The sequence below is a fragment of the Mus caroli genome, unplaced genomic scaffold (assembly GCF_978045245.1).
Source record: "Mus caroli unplaced genomic scaffold, Mus_caroli_1 scaffold_1, whole genome shotgun sequence".
Lineage (NCBI taxonomy): Eukaryota > Metazoa > Chordata > Mammalia > Rodentia > Muridae > Mus > Mus caroli.
The window spans coordinates 189,652,573-189,674,779 of NW_028227256.1; the positions used below are offsets into that span (position 1 = coordinate 189,652,573).

The 22,207-nt window shown below is 47.9% G+C and overlaps 1 protein-coding gene across 1 annotated transcript; it reads left to right on the forward strand.

Moving 5' to 3' along the window:
• The first annotated feature begins 10,085 nt into the window (after positions 1-10,085).
• Nek2 (NIMA related kinase 2) lies at positions 10,086-21,954 on the forward strand. Its single transcript, XM_021172469.2, has 8 exons — positions 10,086-10,485; positions 10,844-11,061; positions 11,189-11,429; positions 14,225-14,307; positions 14,934-15,060; positions 15,879-16,098; positions 18,105-18,230; positions 20,074-21,954. Exons 1-8 carry the CDS (start codon positions 10,390-10,392, stop codon positions 20,292-20,294), a joined length of 1,332 nt encoding a protein of 443 aa, XP_021028128.1. The 5' UTR covers positions 10,086-10,389; the 3' UTR covers positions 20,295-21,954.
• Positions 21,955-22,207: the final 253 nt, after the last annotated feature.

Sequence of the window (22,207 nt, forward strand, 5' to 3'; positions counted from 1 at the left end):
TCATTGCAGCTTTTCAGAGGGGACAAAATATATGAGTCCCAGAAAGGGCAGAGGTAGGCAGGCGTGACTGTCAGCCTTCCTCTTCATCTGCCCGCCCAGGACTGCATGGGAGGGCCCGCACAAGTCACTGACCCTGCGACAGGGTCGGGAGCTTATACCGCAGAGCGTCTCTTTCCTCTGGACCTCAGGGCTTTCCTGGAATGCAAACTTCTAGTGTGCAATGTGGGGCAGTCCCAGGGGAAGCAGGCTGCTTGGTCACTGTGCATAGCCATGTCACCTGGCAAGGTGAAATCTTGAAACAGATTTCTGGAAAAGCGTCAAAGGTGCTCATGAAGCAGACTGTTTCGCTCTCCGGGTCTGGAGAAGCACTTGGATGCACTCAGGGCAGCTACACCAAGACTGCGGACACGTGCTCATGGTGCCCAGGCACTCGGAGCGAGTTCGTGGGGATGTGCTTTCAAAGCACCAAGGGCCCCGTGGACTAAGTTTATGGTTGACTGAGGTGGGGTTTTAATTGGTGAGCTGTGAATTGGATGGGAAGAAAGGGAATCAGAGAACAGTCTGAAGACAGGGTGTGGGGAAGGCTTCCCACAGGAGCAGGCTTTGACAGTCAGACCATTACAGTCAGCCTCTGTGTACCGTGGGTCAAATATTTATATTACAAACCTACGTCTATTGCTTGTAGGCTCCTTCTCCTTTCTGCTCCCCTTCACTTTCTTTCCTTGCAAGGCTGGGAATGGAAGCCAGACCTCACCCAAGTCAGAGAGGTGCTCTATCACTGAGCCATCTCCCCGGGGCTTTTCAGCCACTTTATTTCCTTGGCAATTATTTGGGGCTAGCACGTAGGTTTCCATGGCCTTCCTGCCCAGGTGGCCTGTAGAGAATGTTACACAGTGCCATGCATGATCTAAGTGCCTCACCAAGGGACCCTTGTCCTGAGATGGGTTTTGTCCTGTCTCCACCTTGCATGTGCTATGAGCATGAGCCCAACAGCTTGGGCAATCTTTCCAGTCGCACCACAAGGGCACATCACATCAGAAATGTCACACTCTCTGGGGTACAGCCATACTCTGGCCAGCTATGGTTTGATTCTGAGAACTTGAAGCACATGGGTTTCCCAAGTACATAAGATCCCAAGGTGCTGTAATAAACCATAGCCTTGAGGGTGGAGTCAGGAAAGCTTTTGATCTATAAACCAGATGGAAATACAGGTGCCTTCATCTTTTTCTTAGAAATTTCGGCCTGGGTAAGCTGAGTGCCACCCCAGCCTCTTCCCCTTCTGAGCAGTCTGGTTTCACCTGCTTGTTATCCTTGTTGGAGATGTTGAATCTGGGCCAGGCCAGGGAGCACCACATTCTGTTCTAGCTCGGCCTGTGGGAGGAAGGGGCCTGTCAGGAGCCCCTCAGGCCTTCCTGTATGGGAACTAGCTGTTACAAACACATTGCCAGCCAGCGAAGGCTCCCAGGATGACAACCCCTACGTAAAATGATGTGTTAGAGAGCCATGTGATCTTCAGCTCACAGTCTACATGGAGATTGTGGGTAGACTCCCTCCACTTCCCCTACCCCATTCATGTGTCTGTTTAATTTGGGTGCTCAGCACTGAAATCAGGGCCCCATTCATGCCAATGCCTGTGTGGCATTTACAGGGTAATTCTGTGGAGTTCAGTTCTCTTTCTCCACCTTTGCATCTGTCCCAGGCTTGGGAGGCAAGGGCTTTCTCCACAGAGCCACAGGGCGAGCACCCTGCATGCTTTGTTTCTGAGGAGTTTTACATTTATAGGAAAGCTGTGATGAGGACATAGGTGGTTTCCATTTCTTGAGGCCAGTCCTGAGGGGCTTCCTGCTGGGTGGGGCCCACTATGGTCCATCAGTTTGGTTTTTGTTTGACTTCCCTTTTCAGTGGTAAAGAGCCATGCTGAAATGGGCTATGAGGTTATAGCTTCTCCAAACGACCCTGGTCCTCACCTGCATCCCTTCCCCTGCACGCACACAGGCTCATCTGCAGCCTCTTCTAACTGCTGAGGAATCTCTCCAGGCCTCTAAAAATATGTTTCTAGCCTGCTGTGCTGTTACACATTTGTCGTCCCCAACCTGGAAGACTGAGGCGGGAGGAGGAGGAAGCCGTCTTGAACTACATCGTGAGTTCAAGGCCAGCCCGGGCTCCATAAGAAGACTATATCACAAGTTTTACATGTGCTTTTGAAGAGTGGCACTGAGCACTTAGTGCCGCAGATAGCCCTCTTTGCCAGTTACTCGGAGTCATCATTTCTGGCTTCATTGTGCTTTGGGTTTGAGCTGTGAGCTAGAGAGAGAGAGAGAGAGAGAGAGAGAGAGAGAGAGAGAGAGAGAGAGAGAGAGAGAGAGAGAGAGAGATCCAGCTACCTTTTCTTTTCTTCTTCTTTTTTAAAAAAATTTTTTTTTCTGTTTTGGTTTTTCGAGACAGGGTTTCTCTGTAGCCCTGGCTGTCCTGGAACTCACTTTGTAGACCAGGCTGGCCTCAAACTCAGAAATCCTCCTGCCTCTGCCTCCCAAGTGCTGGGATTAAAGGTGTGCGCCACCATGCCCAGCTCTACACCTTTCTTAGAAGAGAGGAAAGGGCAAGCACCCTTCTTGCTTGAGGCCAGCAGTGAGTCCTGGTGACCGTGAAGGAAAGAGCAGGTCTTGAGGCTGGTAGAGAAGTCTCCTTTCTCTCTAGCACCCCACCGAAGCCTCTGGCCAACACAGACCAAGCTGAGAGTGGTGGGTGGGGAGATGAGAGAGCAGTGGGGAGAGAAGAGGAAGTGGAAGGCTAGGGGAGGAGAAAATGCCCACCCAACAGACACTGGCATTGGGGAAGTACTGACACCTGTCTCAGTGGGGAAAGAGTTCCGTGACTGGCCTCTTTTTTCAGGTTTTGTTGAGCTGAGGTTGACAGTCCAGGCTCAAGAGTCCACCAAACTCAAGCTTAGCAGAAGCCAGAGCGGCTAGGGATGCTCACCCTAAGAGATGCTTGCAGGGCAGCCAAGCCCCACAGAGTGCGAGGTACTGTTTTCTGTCTCTCCCAGCTGTGGAGCAAAGGTGGGCTGCGGTCTGAGGCTTGGAGAAGGAGCTCAGAACCCCAGGGCCCACACTGCCCAGCAATGACAGTGAGGTCCTCTCAGGGCACACATGCCCGGCCTCTGGCATCACTGATAACAGGGAAATTGGTTGGTTTGTTGCTGGATTTTGTTCAGATTCTCTCCACTCAAAAGCTCACAGCACAGAAAGCTGCTTTCTTCTTCCTGACCCTCATCTGGGATAGCTTGCTCCTGCCTGTTGCCACCTGCGTATCAGTATTTAACATCATCTGGACTCTTGTTTCACTGATTCAAACAGCTTCTGTGCCAAGGAGGAACACCCATCTAGTACCTGGCCTCAGAGCTGAGGAGCCAGCCTGGGACTTAGAGCCACACTGCCACACTGCATAGAGGAAATGGGTTAGTCGCATGTCACCTTCCCACTGGAGCCCCTTCTAGGTCAATGCTGCCTTCTCCCTTTCTTTCTCCAGCAACTGTCACTGATCCGTAGCCCCAGAGTACTGAAGGTTACAGTCAGGAATGAAGAAAAGAAAACAGGGGCTGTTTTTCTAGAGTGCCCAGGTTCAATTCCCAGCACCCACTTGGTGGTTCACAACTCGTTTCAAAGGAGCCAAGCACACACACACACACACACACACACGCAGACAAAACACCCACATACAAACCAACAAAGACAATTTTTGTTTGTTTGTGAGACAGGGTCTCTCTATGTAGCTCTGGCTGTCCTGAAACTCGATATGTAGACCAGGCTGGCTTCAAACCTACAGAGATCCAATTGCCTCTGCTAGGATTAAAGGTGTGTGCCACCATGCCAGCTAAACAAATCAAAACAAACTAGAGAGGGGGCACAGCCGCCCTGTGCTCTGACCCTGTGGCAGCTGTGGAAATACAAGCGCAGAAAGCTCATAGCATTTAAAGCTGGAAGGGTCATTTAAGGTCTTCCAGATTAAAGCCTTTATTTTTGCAGAGCCCAGAGATGGGTTGGGCCACACAGCTCCTAATTCCCAGGATTGCAGTCCCCGTTCCTGCGATTTCACAATGCCGCCTTCTGAAAGCTCCGGACATTCCTGCAAACACATTAGCTGCAGCCTACGGTCTGGGCTGCTAGAACAAGACGCCTGGTACCGGGTGATTCATGCATTTATTCCTCGCTGTTACAGGGCTGAGAAATCTGATGCTGGCAGAAACACTCAAGGACTGCCCTCCTTGATGACCTTAACGTGTCCTCACAGGGTGCAAGAGGCCAAGCCCTTCATGCCCTAGGAGAACAAAGCCAACCACAGGGCACAGCCCTTGAGATCTAATTCTCCTAAGGCCCAGCCCTGCACCTTCACCTGGGGGGTGGGGGGCAGGCTTTAGCATGTAGCGTGTGAATTTGGGGTGGAGAGACGCAATACTCAGACCATAGCAGCCCCTGTCATCTGTGATTAGCTTTAATGTTCTTATCCAATTGATATGATTAATACTTAGAGACAGGGCCTGGAGAAGTGGCTCAGTAGCTAAGAGTGTTTGCTGCTCTTGCAGAGGATCAGGGTGTGGTTCCTAGCACCAACGTTGAGTGGTCACAGCTGACTGTAACCCCAGCTTCAGGGGATCTGACACCCTCTTCTGGCCTCAAAGGGCACCCCCAAACATGTGCAGGCGCGCGCGCACACACATACACACACACAATTTGTAAAAATATTTTTTAAAGTTATAGTACTATAAATAATATAAAAACATGCATGATTTGTTGAAAAGTCTAAGTTTATCCATGTGTTAAACAGAAAATTGTTTTTCCTCAATTTGTATTCTTGTGTACTGTTGTGCCCCGAGTTCACGGGAAACACAGACGAGCCCAAGAATTGCAAAGTCCACTGCAACTCGCAAAAGAGTCTTGTATTTTCAAGTTTGAACTCGGTTCGCCCACCTAGCACGCACTGCGTGAACGCTGGCAAGCGACCCTGAGTCCAGAAAACATTGGATTTATATACAGTATAGGTACAGTGTGAATATTCACAGAACAGGGGAGTAGAGGGTGGAATAGTACTGAAGCGGGAGGAGGAGGGGTAATGGGTGTCTGTTCAAGGACTTTTTCCACGGTCTCCCTTGAGCTTGTTATTTCTATAAGGTCTCAAGGACAGGCACCTGGAAAGTTATCAGGAGGAGTGTTGGGTGTTGGTTTTTGGAGACAGAGGTGCACCATTCTAACTCTAGGGGAGGGGGAGGGAGCCAGCCCCAGGCTGCTGCAGGAGGATGTAGCACAGAAACCAGCTGTCTGTGTATCATGCTTGCAGCAGGCTGGAAAAATGACGGGAGCTTCTGGCAGAGGGGTTGGAGGGAACACAACACAGTTTGCTGTGTGCAAACTGTCTGCACACAGCAACACTGAAGTCTCTCTAGTATCCATAATTTGGGGGTTGCAACAGTACAAGTCTGAAACTCTCCCTGTTTGAAACATTGTGGTGCTCTGACCACACACAGGGTTCCCAGCCCAGTTCTCATCTTTGTTCTTCCATAGCTGCCTGCCATCTGCCCCAGGCTGCAGTCTGTGCTGTTGGCAGCATCCACAGAGTCCCTGCCACTATCAGTGTATCTCTCCAGCACTCTTTTCTTCGGGTTATTTACTGAGCATATACTGTGCATTACACAGGTTTTTTTTTTTTTTTCTTTCCTCTTCCCATTCTCCCTCTTGCTCTGGCCCTGCTTGCTCCAGCCTATAGGTTCTTTATTTATTTCTCATTATGGATGGTTGTAAGCCACCATGTGGCTGCTGGGAATTGAACTCATGACCTCTGAAGAACAGTCGGTGCTCTTAACCACTGAACCATCTCACCAGCCCTTTTACAGTTTTTTTTTTTTTTTAATGTTTGGAATTGAAATAGAATCCCATGGCTTCCCCCTCCCTGGACTCCCTTCCTTCCCCCTTTTCAATTGGTAGACTTTTTTTTTTTTTTAATTATTGTTACACACACATATATGTGTGTGTGCATGCACAGATACATATAAATGAATCTGCTGTCTGTGTGTGTGTGTACAGTTCCAAGGACAACCACTTGGCATTAGACAAACAATCCCTGGGAGGGGCTACCTCTCCTCCTGGCAGTTGTGAGTTGCCTTCATTCTTTGTCTAGAGGAAAAACCCTGACAATCTTTCCCTATTCCATGCCAACTTGTCTGATATGACATTGTCCTGACTTTTCCTCCTTATGCAGCCATTTCTAGAGTGGCTGTTCACAGTGGATGCCTTGGTCCTCTGGCTCCACAGATCTTTCTGCTCCCTATTCGTTTGCTTTTCCTGAACCATAGACAAAGGTGCTGTGTGTACGTGTATTCCCTGGGGCTGGGCTCCCCATGACCTGTTGATTTCTGCATTGTGTCCAGTTGTGGTTTTCCGTGATGGGCTCCATTTGCTGTGAAGAGAGGCCTCTTTGATGAGGGGTGGGAGCTGCACTGATCTAGGAAAGGTAAGCTGAGCACCTACTCTAAATTTTTGAGACAGTGTGTCATGATGTCGTCCGATTCTTACAAAGAACCTTTCCCTTTATTTTTTCTTTGTAGAAATCTTTACTAATAACTTTAAAACATTGTCATAAACCCAGATTTCAAACCGCCCCAAGTAATCCTCAAGATGACTCACTCACAAAATGTCTGACCCGACATCCTCCCAAGCCAGTCTTGGAGTCTGCGGGTGGTGCAGAGCTGCTCCTTATTACGCAGTGGTGTACCGCCCTCTAGTGGGCAGCTTGTGTCAGTACACAGAAGCTCCCGGAGGCGAGCCTGGAGATTCTTTAGTGAACAGAGCTAATGGATGCTAGCCTTTAGCTAAGAGAAGGAAGACAAAAAAGTAGCAAAGCCAGGAGCTTGCCCAGGAGTGCACTGTGGGCCCAGGGCACAGTGCAAAAGGTCCCTCACTTGAGATGGCACACACTGTTAATGGGGACTGACAGCAGAAGCAGATTGGGCAGGAATAGTGTGAGCCAGGTCCTGCAGGAGCCAGATGGCTGCCCAGAGCAGGGTAGGCGCATCTCTCCGTTCTCTGTTGATTCCTGCCCCACCTCCCATCCCCACCCGATGACCCCATACTGAGGACTGAACGCAGGGCCTTGTGCTTGTTGGATGAACTCTACACTGCTGAGAGCAACCCCCAAAGCCAACCCTTTGCCACTTTGGAAATTACTGATTTGTCCTGCAAATCCTCCCTCGCCTTTTTTATTATGGTGGTCATTGTGGCTGAACACTCTCACCTAGGGCCTCTCTCCATACTCCCAGGACAGCTGCTCCAAGATGGAGCTGACATGGCTGAATACTTCAGGGATCATTAGGAATCTCTGTGTAAGTCTTAATAACAGGCCTTACTGCACCTTTATTTAACAAAGCTTTTTTTTTTTTTTCTGCCTCCTCTATTCCAGGACTTACACTGGCCACAAGCAGTTTGAGGTTCAGCCAGAAAACAATCACAGATATCACAACAGAATTGATTTACACTGTTCTCTGAACATCTTGGCTGAGGCCCCTCAGAGCAGAGGTGACAAGGTTGGAATTCCACCTTGCAGGACAAGTTGTGTCCTCTGGATAAACATAATAGAGGGAGCAAGCTGTTGCCTTGAGTAAAATCCTGGGCAGAAGCAGCTCAGGAAGAGGTGGGTTCAACTGGTTCACAGTTCATCAGCCTTGGAAAGCAGAGACTTTACAGCCTGGCATGGTGTTGCATGCCACAAGCAGGCGTATCTCGGAGTCCGAGGACAGCCTGGTCTACAGAGTGAGTTCCAGGACAGCCAGGGCTATACAGAGAAACCCTGTCGTGAAAACAAAACAAAACAAAACAAAACAAAACCAAAAAAAAAAAAAAAAAAAAAGAAACTCGATGCTTCTGGTCACCCTGCACCTGCAGTCAGGAAACAGGAAGAGATAAACAAATGTGTGTGCTTGCCTAGCCTTCTCTGTTTTATGTAGTCCTAGACTGGTGGTTTGCATGAGAATAGTCCCTAGAGGCTCATACATTTGAATGCTTGGTCCCTACTTGGTCTGTTCTGGGAAGTGTAGCCTTGTTGGAGGTGTGCCACTAAGGATGGGCTTTGGGGTTTAAGAGCCCATGCCAGGAAGACCCTCCCTCTCTCTCCCCTCTCTCTGTGCTCTGTGGTTCACATCTCAACCTGGAAGCTCTCAGCTACGGTTCCAGTGCTATCGTGCCTGCCTGCCACCATGTTTCCTGGCATGATGATAATAAAGGACTCACTCTCTGAACCTCTAAGACCCCAATTTAAATGCTTTCTTTTGTAAGTTGGCTTGGCCATAGTGTTTCTTCGCAGCAACAGAAAAGAAACTAAGCAAGGACCAAAGAACATTGTTGCCCACTTTTAGGGTGTGTCTTCTCCATTCGATTAATTTAACATAAGCCCTCACAGGCATGCTTCAGAGGCTGACCTAATCTACACTGTCTCTACAAGTGTACCCAAAGGCTTGACCCCCTAGGAGATTCTACATCCTGTCAATCAACAGTAACCAAGGAGTGGTAAGGCACGAGGTAGGGATGCAAGTGGAACTTCTCACAACTGGAAGGACAAGTACCAAGTCAGTTTTGAGAAGCTGAGAAAGTGTGTTGTGTTTGGAGCGAAGAGTAAGAGCTCTTTGTCTAGAAAGAAGATGAAGGGTTGGGTGTGAAGCAGGCTCGTCAACGAACTCAACACAGGCATCAGTACACCCATCACATACACACCACACGCCTATACACCACATATCACAAACACACCACACACACAACATGCTACACATATCACATACAACACTCTACACATCATAAACAACACACACACAAACATAGCACACACATCACATATGACACACACACGCACCATATAAATGACCTCAGGCATTTGTAGCTCCTTATGTAATTTCTGAGATCTAAATTAATCCTACTCCTTTGAGGTACGACAATGTCCTTGAATGCTAATTTAAAAGTTCTCCTGGCTGGCAATTCCAATTAGCTTATACTAAATTCAGCGCACGGAATACATTCTTTATTTTTAACATAAGGAGGCTTCTAATTCTTATTAATAGGACATTGGGTTCTTTTTCAATCACACCACGAACAGATATTTTAAGAACAATGACCCATTTATGCAGCAGATTATTAGCTTTCTGGTAATGCACATTACCCCCCACCTGCTCTGGATGGAAGCCTTTATTTAGCTCACCTTCCCCAAGTCAAAGCGGGGCCACTTCACTGGCTATGTGAGCTGAAGTCAGCAAACTGCACGCAGCTCCCCGGATTGGCTATTAGGGAACACCTTTTTTTTTTTTTAACTAACACACTTTTTTGGTAGATGTCTTAGAAGTACAATTTGGCAGTGCGGTGACTACTCTGTTCTGAATGCTTCCATACTCAATCCCTAAGCTTTGGATTAGTTTCTATGTTCAACAGGTCTCTCAGTTTAATATTCAGAGATCTAGACTATGCTAACTGTGCTCAGAAAACACATGTCAACTCTGCGTTATCACTATGAATATCCTTTATTATTTTTAATCAGTTATATTATTTTTTAATAATATATTATTATTAATAATCAGTTATTATTTTTTAATCAGTTCTCTTCTGGGCAGTTGGGCCTAGTTTCTCTCTCTCTGTCTCTCTCTCTCTCTCTCTCTCTCTGGGCGTGGGGTGTCTTTCTCGCGGGTGGGGGTAAGGCAGGGACCCTCTACAAAGCTCTGAATGTCCTCAAGCTCACAGAGATCTGCCTGCGTGCGCAACCACGCCCGGCTGGAACAGGGATTCTGGCTCTCTAGGTGTGAGGACTATAAAGTGCTCGGTGCACTCACCGCATCCCTCAGGGTCACCAAATCCTCAAATCCTCAACACACAAGGGTTTATGTTCAGGACCCGAGTGCAGAGGAGTCAGAACCGGGTGGGGTCAAAGTGGAAAGGTCAAAAGGCCAGTGTCTCCAGTCCAGATCCTCCGACCTCCGTTACCATAGCGACTTCAGCCGAGGAATGGAATGACCGAGGCCCCAACAGGCTTTGCGATCCCAGGTCCCAGGGGTTTTCGGCGCGGCTCGTACTCCGTAGAGCAGCTAGACGCAGACACCAACGCCGACGCGGTTGCCTAGCGACACGCATTTTCCCAGGATGCCTAGCAGTGTTGTGTTTTCTCAGCCAATCAGAGTTGAGATGCACCTTCGCTGTGGACCAATAGAATGCGAGGCCGAAGCCCGCGACGGTTGACCCGGTGGCCGGTTGCTCGTCGACTCAGGCAGGCAGACGAGGGGCTCGGGGGTCGGCGCGGTTGGCCTGCAGCGGGCGAGCCTGGGCTCCGAGCGGCGCGGTGGTGTGGTTGCCAGGGTAGCCGCTCGCCATGCCGTCCCGGGTGGAGGACTACGAGGTGCTGCACAGCATCGGCACCGGCTCCTACGGCCGCTGTCAGAAGATTCGCAGGAAGAGCGACGGCAAGGTGAGGCGCCGGGCAGCCCTTCCACGGCGGGCTTAGGGAGAAGCAAGCGTCGCCCACGCTGGGGAGGGGCAGGGCGGCCACCTGAACTCTCGTGAAGGACCGGGCTGTAGCCTCCTAAAGAGGGGCGGGCTCGTGGAGCGGGCAGCCGCGGCTGGGAACCGGTGGAGGCGCGAATCCGCGGCGAGCAGAAAGACGAGCTCACGTGACCTGCTTCGCCGCCGCGCCCCACGCTGTCCGGGACTCAAATGAACCCGGTCAAGACTCCCTCACTGACACACCCATTGAGTTGTTAGTGTTTTGTTTTTCAACTTTGGAAATTTCACCCTTTGTCTCACACCTTGGAAATGTTGTGTTTCAGATCCTGGTGTGGAAAGAGCTTGACTATGGCGCCATGACGGAGGTGGAGAAGCAAATGCTTGTGTCTGAAGTGAACTTGCTTCGGGAGCTGAAACATCCAAACATCGTCCGTTACTATGATCGCATTATCGACCGAACCAACACAACCCTGTACATCGTAATGGAATACTGTGAGGGAGGGGACCTGGCTAGTGTCATTTCAAAGGGGACCAAGGATAGGTAAGGTGAAAGAGCCCCCCAGGTCGTATCTAATAATAATTGACTTCCATGTTTGTACACTCTGAATGACTTGCCCCAGATTGAAGATGGCTTTTATTCAGGATCGTGAAATGTGCTTTTTCTCCAGACAGTACTTGGAGGAAGAGTTTGTCCTTCGAGTGATGACTCAGTTGACGCTGGCCCTGAAAGAGTGTCACAGAAGGAGCGATGGTGGCCACACTGTGCTTCACCGGGACCTGAAGCCAGCCAATGTCTTCCTGGACAGCAAACACAATGTCAAGCTGGGGGACTTTGGACTAGCTAGAATATTAAATCACGACACGAGTTTTGCAAAAACATTTGTTGGCACGCCCTATTACATGTCTCCTGTGAGTATTTCAGAATTCAACTTTTTTTTCCCCCCTGAGACAGGGTTTCTCTGTGTAGCCCTGGCTGTCCTGGAACTCACTTTGTAGATCAGGCTGTCCTTGAACTCAAAGTGATCCTCCTGCCTCTGCCTCCCAAGTGCCGGGATTAAAGGTGTGAGCTACCACACCTGGCCTAGAATTCAACTTTTTAATATCTTAGGTGAAGCATTCAGATGCAAAGAACTGAGGCTTGGGTTGCTAATAAATCCAGTAGCTCAGAATTCACAATACAATTTAAGTTTGAGTTTGACTTTGTTTCCCTAATGTTGAGGATTGAACCTAGGCCCCCAGGCATTTGAGGTAAGCACTATGCCCCTGAGTACAGCCCAAAGTCTTTTATATGTAATATGTATTTTAAAATGTTTATTATTTATGTATATATAGTATATGTGTCTTGTGAGTGAGTGCTATGTGTGTGGTGAGGCCAGAAGAGGGAGTGGACTTACCCTATCTCACACACTCACGCTCAGGGTTCCAGGCAACTGTGACCAGATGCTGAAACTTGAACTCAGGACCCCTGGAAGAGCAGCAGGTGCTTAACCGCTGACCCCTTCTAGATTTGTTTTCAAAGAGACTTCCTGGCAAACAGTTCTCTGTATTCAACTAGAGCTTTCAAAAGAAAAAGAAAACTAAAGACTTATTTGTGTGTATGGGTGTTTTGTCTACATGTATGTAAGTGTGCCACCTGTGTGCCAAATGCCCAGGGTGGTCAGAAGACAGCATTGGATTCTTTGGAGCTAGAGTTAGGATGGATTGAGCTGTCACGTAGAGACTGGAAACCATATCCAGGTCTTCTGTAACAGCAACAAGCGCTGTTAACCACTAAGCCATCTTCAGTGGTCCCCATTCCCCAGGGTTTCTCTGTGTAGTTCTGGCTAGCCTGGAATTCACAGAGATCTGCCTGCCGCTGCTGGGATTAGAGGTGTGCACCATGTTGCTCAGCTTTTGTTTTGTTCTTCAATAACCACAAAATGCTAAATTATAGGGTTACAAATAATGTTTAAGGCAACAATGTTTTCAAGGGGAATAGTGTTTGTTTTTGTTGTTGTTTTTTCAAGACAGGGTTTCTCTGTGTAGCCCTGGCTGTCCTGGAACTCACTCTGTAGACCAGGCTGGCCTCGAACTCAGAAATCCGCCTGCCTCTGCCTCCCGAGTGCTGGGATTAAAGGTGTGAGCCACCACTGCCCAGCTGGGAATAGTGTTTAAAGGCAACAATATTTCCGAAGATGTCAGTCCTAAAGTGGTGACCTCAGACTCCCTGGGAGTGTTTATTTTATTTTATTTTTTAACATACGGAGTCCTGGACCCAAAGTTAAAGCACGGCTGGTCACGCTGTCTCAGCAGGCAACTGAGAGGTACTTGCTCAGGTACTTGCTGCTGCTCATGAGTTTAGGGCCCAGGCCCAGGGAATGGTGCCTCCACATTTAGGGTGGGTCTCCCCAGCTGAGCTAAGTCTAGATTCCCTTAGTGATATACATAGAGACTTGGGCCTAGGTGATCTTAGATGCTGTTAGGTGGACAGATTTAGCACTACAGTAACTGAAAGTTTGGTGAGGCTCGGGCCTTCTCACAGAGGCCTCCGTGTTTCGTGTTGATTTCTGCATGTCCTGTCCTTGCTGCTCTTCTGCATTTACAGGCTGTTCCCAAATGTCTCACTATCATAAGGCACCCTAGGTGCATAGCCTTGTATGAATTAGTCCTCACTTCTGATTATTAGATTACTGTTAGGGCAAAAACATGACAGGTTTTTAATCTGTCATTAGATGTCAAGGTCAGGGCCTGCTTTTTATCCCAGTCTGATCTGCATAGTGAGATCCTGTCTCAAAAAACAAAAAGCAAAGCACAAGTAAATACCAACCAGCCTCAAGTCTGTAAGGGGCAGCACACGCACGCACGCACACACACACACACACACACACACACACACACACACCCTCCGTCCACTCTTATAAAGCTCAGCAGTATCTAACACTCTCCCTCCTTCTCCCAGCTGATGTCTCGGGGAAACTGAGCCCATTCAGGCGCTACGGCAGTGGAGGGCAGTGGAGGGCAGTGGGGAAGAAGGCACGAAAGGCCGAGCAGGGGTCAACATCTGGGTGATTTCCTTTGTACTCAAGCTTTCTGTGTGCAACATGACACCATGGAAAAACCGCCCTGCTCTGAAAATAGTCACAAGTTCACAAAGTTTTATACTGTCACCAGTTCTATTAGTCTGATTATTTATCTGGAAAGTTCTAGAAATCTCTGTGAACCAGTAAAGAATCCTCTATTGATAGTAACTCATGTACCCAAGCTTCCTAGAACTTGTATAGCTGAGAACAACTGTGGATTTTTTTAAAGAAGATATTATGTATTTTTATTTTATGTATATAAGTATTTTTCCTGAATGTATGTACACCATGTGTATTCAGTGCCTGGGAGAGCACAGGACATTGGATCCCCTGGAGCTGGAGTTATAGACTGTAATGAGTGGCTGTGTGGGTGCTGGGAGAGAAGCCTGGGCCCTCTGCAGGAGGACCGCCTTGGCTGCTGAGATGTGTCTCTAGCCCTAGCCCGCCATTGTTTTCTGGTCCTCATGCTCTACCTCCCAAGTGCTGAGATGACAAGTGTGAGCCATGGTTACTTTGTGTTTGAGATCCAGCCCTGGGCTTTGTGCCTGCTAGGCAGGCCCTCTGCTGACCAGGCTGCATTCCAGCCCTCAGGTTGAAACAAAGCAAGCTCTCACTTCCTTGGTACTTTCTTACCTTCTCCTTTAGGAGCAGATGAGCTGCTTATCCTACAACGAGAAGTCGGACATCTGGTCGCTGGGCTGCCTGCTGTATGAGCTGTGTGCACTCATGTGAGTGTGTGGAGACAGGCCTGCTTCAGGCGAACACTCTGGGTCCTGTTACAATAGCAACAACCAAACACCCTACTTGTATAAATTTAGAATGGAACATGTGGGGCTGGGTCCTGCTTTTTTGTTCAGGGATCTGTGTTTGCAGTGGGAGAGTAGTTTATAGACCAGGCCAACAAAGCAGATGCGTCAGGGTCCTGGGGAAGGTTTGGGGCTGGGAGAACAGGACGGGCTCTGAGTTTGACACTTTCCTCCTGCGATTCTAAGCCATTCCCCAGAACCACAGTTGGACAGGGATGGAGGAAAGGCATTCCATCACACTGGAGACAGTTTGGGCTGTCCTTCCAGATCTAGCAGGCAGAAGCCTCGCTGCTGCAGAATGTCCAGAGCATATGGACACACCCTGAGTCAGAGCTGTTTAACCCTAAAATACAGCAGCACCGCCTTGCCACAGTACGGTGGGTGATGCTGCTAACCACACCGCTAACTGTAGCCAGGGAAGAGTCCCAGATGAGGAAGTAGAATGTGGGACAGAGGCCAGTCACCCATTTATTCCTGTCCTTTGTGTTCATCTGACATTTTTATAACTTCTCCCTTCTCATCCCTCCTTTTTCTTTTTTAAATCCTAGGCCTCCGTTTACAGCTTTCAACCAAAAAGAGTTAGCTGGGAAAATCAGGGAAGGGAGGTTCAGGCGTATCCCCTACCGCTACTCTGATGGCTTGAATGACCTCATCACTCGGATGCTGAATTTAAAGGTAATGGTTGCAAGGCACCATGTGACAGACATGACATGACAGACAGAGACCGAGAGGTGTATTCTGTGTAAAGACCAATGAGTCCTAAAGAAGCATCGATTTCCCTGGCTACAATCCTATTGGCACAGGTGGGCGGATGCCCACAGGTGTGGAGACACGCCCCCTTGACAACCGTGGGCCTCACTTCCAGATGTCCTTTCCATCTTCTGCTACAGTGAAGGATGGTTAGTGGTATGGAAGGACCGAGGAAAGGCCAATTTCAGCCCTGTAGTGGGAAGGGAAGGGAAGGAGCCGGGATGCGCTGTGTTCCTCTCCCCTCACCGTGAGGGATGATGGATTATGAAGGGAAGGTCAGCAGGGAAATGAAAAGATCCTGAAATGGTCTTCGAGCCGGTGGGTAGCCTTTGTCAGCTGAGGAAAGAGTGAATTTGGGAGCTGTGGGTTTATGGAGGATGCAGAGGCAGAGATGGGGAACAGATAAGGTTGAAGGTCATGAGGGTGTCCTTGGTATTTAGAGAAACAGGTCTCACTTCCCCAGAGAAGCCCAGTGATGCCCAGTGATGCCCAGTATGCATGGAGGAGGGAGGAGTTGTGCCCGCCTGAGCCAGCTCCTTAGAACCAGAGAGAAGGGAGAAACAGGCAGCCAAACTCACGTCATGGTGCAGATCCAGCACCTTGTGACCAGTGAACTTGTTTTTCCAGGTGTTTAACCTGATATCTCTAGATGCAGGAACTGTCTTTTGTCTTGTTTACCCTGCTAATAATGTAGCTGCTTTTCTTAAGATGGATCTGATCTGCCAGCCACACTGTTTCTCTAGGACTACCATCGACCTTCGGTGGAAGAAATTCTGGAGAGCCCTTTGATAGCAGACTTGGTTGCAGAAGAGCAAAGGAGAAATCTGGAGAGGAGAGGACGGCGCTCAGGCGAGCCTTCGAAGCTGCCGGACTCCAGCCCTGTGCTGAGTGAGCTCAAGTTGAAGGAAAGGCAACTGCAGGAACGAGAGCAAGCACTCAGAGCTCGGGAGGACATCCTGGAGCGTGAGTGGTGCCCCGAGCCAGGGAGTCAGCCGGGTGCAGTGGGGAGATGGGGCCAGGGTCTAAACAGAAGAGCATATATTCACAGGCTGTTAGAAAGAGCCTTTTATTTCTTTTTAGTTGTGGGTTCTGGGGATTGAACCCAGGATCTTGTGAATGCCAGTGAGCTACATCCCAGCATTTTTCTCTCAAGGCAGGATCTCTCTGAGTTACCCATGTTGACCTTCCATCCTCCTGCTCCAGCGGCTTGAGTTACCAAGCCTGACAACTTTTATAAACCAGTGATTCTCAGTCTGTGGGTTGTGACCCCTTTGGGAGGCTCAGATGACCCTTACCTAAGACCAACAGAAAACACTTATTTCCCATGAGTCTCCACTCCATCTCCAGGTGGTACACACACATGCATATACACCCAGGCATGGTAACACCATGACAACTCTATCACATATCCCCTGAACAAATATATATATAAATAAAACTTCATTAGAAATATTCCATTAGAAAACCATCCCAACAACAACAAAAAATAATGAGAAGCATTGTAAGTTCTGACAGTTTTGTAACAGTGAGCACTTAAAATAGTCAGGTGCTCCAAACAGAGCTCCACCATGTCTTACGGAAATTAAATGGCTGTCAGAGGAAAAGGGTTTTAAATGAGTTTTTGAGCTTCACGATGAACTCAAAATGTTCTTAGATAGCAAGGCTGCTAAGTTCTAAGCACTTTTCAGTAATGAAAGTGAGTTGCAGACAGTAACTTACTTGGCTGTAATCTTTGTCATCTTGAATGAGTTACGTTTGTGACTGCAAGGACCAAATACAACATCGTTCAGCTTATCTGAAAGGATCCAATTATTCCAAGTGAAACCTCAGCTCTGGCAAAAAACCAAAAAGGATGAAAATAAAATTTACATGCTGCCTACCTTATATGCTTTTTTTTGAGGACCATGACATTGAACCAGACAAAAGGATTACAAAGATAGTTTCTGTGTGAGAACACTTGCACATGCTTGCTGACAAGACATTTCATTGTATTTTCCAAGTCTACATGATGCCTGCCCCATTTGCACTTGCCAGAAGTCCGTTCATTCAGAGTTGAAGCTCTTCATGAGACAGCACAAGAGGAGTTGTGTTAACGGCACTGCAGTGAGAGCCGACTTCTCCACAGTGCCCCAGCTACACATCTCTGGATCAAGTGTTTGCAGCTGTACCTGCTGTAGTCTTTAATTTTTTAACCCTGTTTTTAATAATGGTTCTCAAGTGCTTTAAACTCCCTTCTCCAGCCCACCACCCACCAGAGGTAGTGGAAAACGAAGGTTATTAGGGTACAGGGGCAGTGGACCTGTTTAGCAATTGTTTTTTGGAGCAAATCTCATTTGTGCTGTCAAGAAGTCAGCAGTTGAATCATCAGTGGTGGGGCTCTCGATGCACTCGCAGACCGTCAGTCTGGTCCTGTTGGGATAGCAGCAGGATCCAGCAGCAGTGGCACCGAGCAGAGATGTGTGCCCTTGCATAGGCTGCCCTGAGAATTTCTGATCTGGTGAGAAAGCACCAACCTCAACTTTTGCATTAAAGTTTGTTTTTACTAAGTACTGTTGCAAAATGTAGCACCATGCTTCAAGACAAAACTACATTTATTTGTAATTAGGAGTAAATATTTCACAATATGTAACTACGTATATTTTTGTGACTAATAACTGAGCTTTAATTATGTTCAATTTGTAACAATGAAAATAGATCCTGCATTTCAGATACTTATGATTTGTAACAGTAGCAAAGTTATAGTTAGAAAGTAGCAACAAAAATAATGTTATGGTTGGGGTCACCACAGCATGAGGAAGTGTATTAAAGGACCCCAGCATTGGGAAGGCTGAGAGCCCTGCAGTGCAGGGACCTTCCCAGCCTGCAGGTGGCAGGGAGAGAGAGAGAGATAGGATGGCCAGGCTGCAGTAGATAGGTTTATGGTCAGAGCTCCTTACTCATTGGTTTTCTTTTTCATCCTCTTTTCCAAGAGAAGGAACGTGAACTTTGTATTCGAGAGAGACTTGCAGAGGACAAACTGGCCAGAGCCGAGAGCCTGATGAAGAACTACAGTCTGCTGAAGGAGCACAGGCTCCTATGTCTGGCTGGTGGCCCAGGTATGCCCATGAGCTGGACACAGCTCCACCTCACATGAGGATGTGCCCCACAGTGTGGCCCCTGAGTGGGTTAGAGCCCCAGATCTCAGGGTGACGTCATTGAATCTGTGCTCCTGAGTGGACTGAGGCTCTGCTGGTGCAGCGACTGAGTCCCTGGCCGAGAGACCTGAAAGGAATGGCAATTTCATTTCAGCTTCACTCAGCATACCAAAAGTTGTGGATGATATTTAAATATTTAAGTTTTGAAATGGAAACATTTTCTTTTTTTTTTTTATATATATATATTTTTTAAGATTTATTTATTTATTTATTTATTTATTATATGTAAGTACACTATAGCTGTTCTCAGACACTCCAGAAGAGGGAGTCAGATCTCGTTACAGATGGTTGTGAGCCACCATGTGGTTGCTGGGATTTGAACTCCTGACCTTCGGAAGAGCAGTCGGGTGCTCTTACCCACTGAGCCATCTCAACAGCCCGGAAACATTTTCAAAACTATACATTTCAAGTTTTTCACAGGGTATTATGTTCTTTGGCTATTGTGGTTTGAATAGCTACAGCCCCCCATAGACTCATGTGTTTGAATGTTGGCCTATAGAGAGTAGCACTATCAGGAGGTGTGACCTTGTTGGAGGAAGTGTGTCACTGTGGGGGGCGGATTTTGAAGTCTCCTATGCCCAGTGTGGAAGAAAGTCCCTCCTTGCTATCTATGGTCAAGATGGAGAACTCTCAGCTCCTCCTCCAGTACCATGCCTGCCTGCCTGCTGCCATACCTCCCACCATGATGATAATGATGGACTAAATCTCTACACCTGTAAGCCAGCCCCAAGTTAAATGCCCTTTATAAGAGTCACCGTTGTCATAGTGTCTCTTCCCAGCAATGAAACCCTAAGACAGTTATGTGACCAAAACTATATTTCTCTATATTTTCAAGCAAAATTCCTGGTATTTTAAAACTGTCACACCTCAGTCATAGTAGAAACTGTGGCTTAACAGGCATGGTGGTATAAGTCTGTTATCCCAGCACTTGATTTGCTGTGAGTTTGAGACCAGCCTATTAGACAGTGAGTTCAAGACAATCCAAAAGAAAGGGGATGGCACTTGGCTAGAGAGATGCTCGTCATTTAAGAGCACACACTGCTTGTCTTAGTCACTGCTCTATTGCCATGAGGATGCACCGTGACCCTGGCAATTCTTACAAGAGAGAGCATTGATCTGGAGAGAGAGCTTACAGTTTCAGAGGTTCAGTCCATGACCATCATGATGGGGAACATGGTGGCGGGGGCGGTGCTGATGAAGTCTCTTGAGAGCTACACCTCCATCTGCTGGGATTTCCTCCAGCAAGGCCATACCTCTTCCTCCTTTTCAATCAGTGCCAATGCCTGGTGACTGAGCATTCAAATATATGTGCCTATGAGGCCATTATTTAAGCCACCACCCTGTTCTTCCTGAGGACAAGCAGCAGCATTTGAGTTAAAACTTCATGAATTATAACTACTGGATAAATGTAAAATCATGTACTATAAAATCAACTACTGCAATATACACGCGTGCATGTGCGCACCCACCCACCCACCATGGGAACTTAATCTGGATGCTGGTCGGTCCTTTTTTAATCAGCTGTGACTGATGTCAGTACTGTGATAGTAACAGCCAGTGAGAGTCCCTCCTGCCCGGCACACACACACACACAGCCCTCCTGCCTTTAACTTCAGATCCGAGGAGTCCCTGGTCACTTGTCCCAGAGAGCATCTCACAGGAGTCAGCGGGCAGGTCAGCTCTTTGATCTGTGTGATGTAGTTGATCTCAGGTAACTCAGATCCTTTTCTTTTTCTTTGTGAAGAACTTGATCTTCCATCCTCAGTCATGAAGAAGAAGGTTCATTTCCACGGGGAAAGCAAAGAGAACACTGCAAGGAGTGAGAATTCTGAGAGCCATCTTGCCAAGTCCAAGTGCAGGGACCTGAAGAAGAGGCTTCATGCTGCCCAGCTGCGGGCTCAAGCCCTGGCTGATATTGAAAAAAACTACCAGCTAAAGAGCAGGCAGATCCTGGGCATGCGTTAGGCCTGCAAGGCATGGAGCTGGGTCAGTGTTGATACTGACAACCCACTAGAGATTGGTATTCAGCTGCTGTCGTTTTGTGTGTCTGGTTCTGTGTGTCGAACCTTTGTGTGTGGTGAGCTCGGCACTGGCATTGCTTGTGGTCTGCAAGATGGATGTGTCTGCTTCCTAATGTCCCTGTGTGCAAAGCAAGCTGTCTTTGCTGGTTGGTTGGGCTTTTGATCCTGTGTGCGATTACTACTTGGAATATGAGATGGGGCACTATAGATACTATAGATCTTAGGAGAAAATAATGTTAGGGAAAGAATATTTAACCTGGAGGGCTCAGAGAGGTTCACACGCTGAGAGATACTGCCTTCACTGCAGTTTCCAAGTGAGGCCTCGGCGAGTACGTGACTTCCCTGCTAACGGGATGCCTATGGCAGGGCCCACAGGGTTGCATGTCAGAGGTGTTGTAACGTTACAGGGAGAGACCCAGCCTCTGGCCTGACCGCCTGCTGAGAAGCCACTCACCAGCATTCCAGTTCCAGGATGCTCACTGTGCCCATTAACATCACATTAGAAGTGGAGGGAAGGGCAAGAGCTGAAGCTTTTACCCAAGAATTGGATTTGCCTTAGGGAAGCGCGTGCCATGGGCCTCAGCACGCTGCTGACCTGCAACCTAGGCAGGCACTGGGGACAGGAGGCTCTGGGAGCCCTGAGAGCCCCCTCCTGCTGTGTGCTGGGCCTGTCCCCGTCTGTCTGTATCTGACCTCTAGGTCAGTTGATGACATTAGTTAAGTGTGTCTGTACCTACAAGTATAAGCCAAACGGTCGGAAATGCCTCAGAGTGTATATATTTTAAATCACACATGTGGTCCCCAAACTGTCTTCAGAAAGTTGGTCTATTTAAGGTGACTGGGGAAAAGGCAGGTCTCCTTTGTTCTCTCCACAGTCCCTTGAGATGGCTTCAGAAGAGAACAGTGTGCAGTGTGCATTATTGAGGGCCCTGTATGCCTTCACCTGTGTGAGGGCCAGATTGCTGTTTGTCTACGGTTTCTTGAAGACCTCAGCAGAAAGGAGTTGATTTGCCCTAAAAAGTCCTGTTGGCTGAGAGGGGAGGTCAAGCATGTAATGCCATTCGTCTCATGGCTAAGCACATAGACTCCTTGCATTTTACACTTCTGTGCCTTTACTTTCTGGGGCTATGATAACGTGCGTGGGTGTGCAACTTGCCAAGGTTGGCTTTCCCAGTGCTCTCTGTACACTGTGCTGTTGGCACTTGCAGCTGTAGAAGCTGTTGGAGGGATTACTTACGGTGACAGCTTCTGGGGTCTCTTAGCTGCAATGCCTGGGATCTTTTGCAACTTTGACTTTCAGTAGCAGCTTGGAATGTTAAAATATGGTGAGCCTCTTCTCTGTGAAGGAAGGGCCTGACAATCTGCCAGGAGGGAAGTCCTGTTAAAGACTGGAAACTCAGTGCGGTGGTTTTCCTGCCTTTTCCTTCTCCTTTGGTCTATAGTGATACTGACATAGCAATACAAAGTAAAATCTGTGTATATAAAAAATCCTAAGTATGAGGTTTTAAATGTTCTGGAACTTTAGAAAAAACTTAATTGGATACAATTGTTTATAATTAACAAGTCATCTTATTTATAAATTTTCCAATATAATATAAATCTATTTTGTGGAAATTTCACTGTGATGTTTGTATTCTGTGTGTGTGTGCACATGTGTATATATATTCACTTGTGTGTGTGACATGTGTATATATTCACTTGTGTGTGTGTGTGTACATATTCACGTGTGTGTGTGCAGGTGCAGGTAGCATAGCACCTAGAGGACAACCTCAGGTGTCATTGTTCAGGAACCGTCCACCTTGAGTTTTGATAAGGATTCTCCCTGGCACAGAATACAACAGTTTTGCCAAGCTTGCT

What these genes read in the sequence shown, in the direction of transcription:
- Nek2 (XM_021172469.2), top strand. Translation starts at nt 10,390, where the DNA reads ATGCCGTCCCGGGTGGAGGACTACGAGGTGCTGCACAGCATCGGCACC. An exon ending in GCAGGAAGAGCGACGGCAAG is followed by an intron (nt 10,486 to 10,843) that starts GTGAGGCGCCGG and finishes GTTGTGTTTCAG; the next exon opens with ATCCTGGTGTGGAAAGAGCT. An exon ending in ATGTCTGGCTGGTGGCCCAG is followed by an intron (nt 18,231 to 20,073) that starts GTATGCCCATGA and finishes TTCTTTGTGAAG; the next exon opens with AACTTGATCTTCCATCCTCA.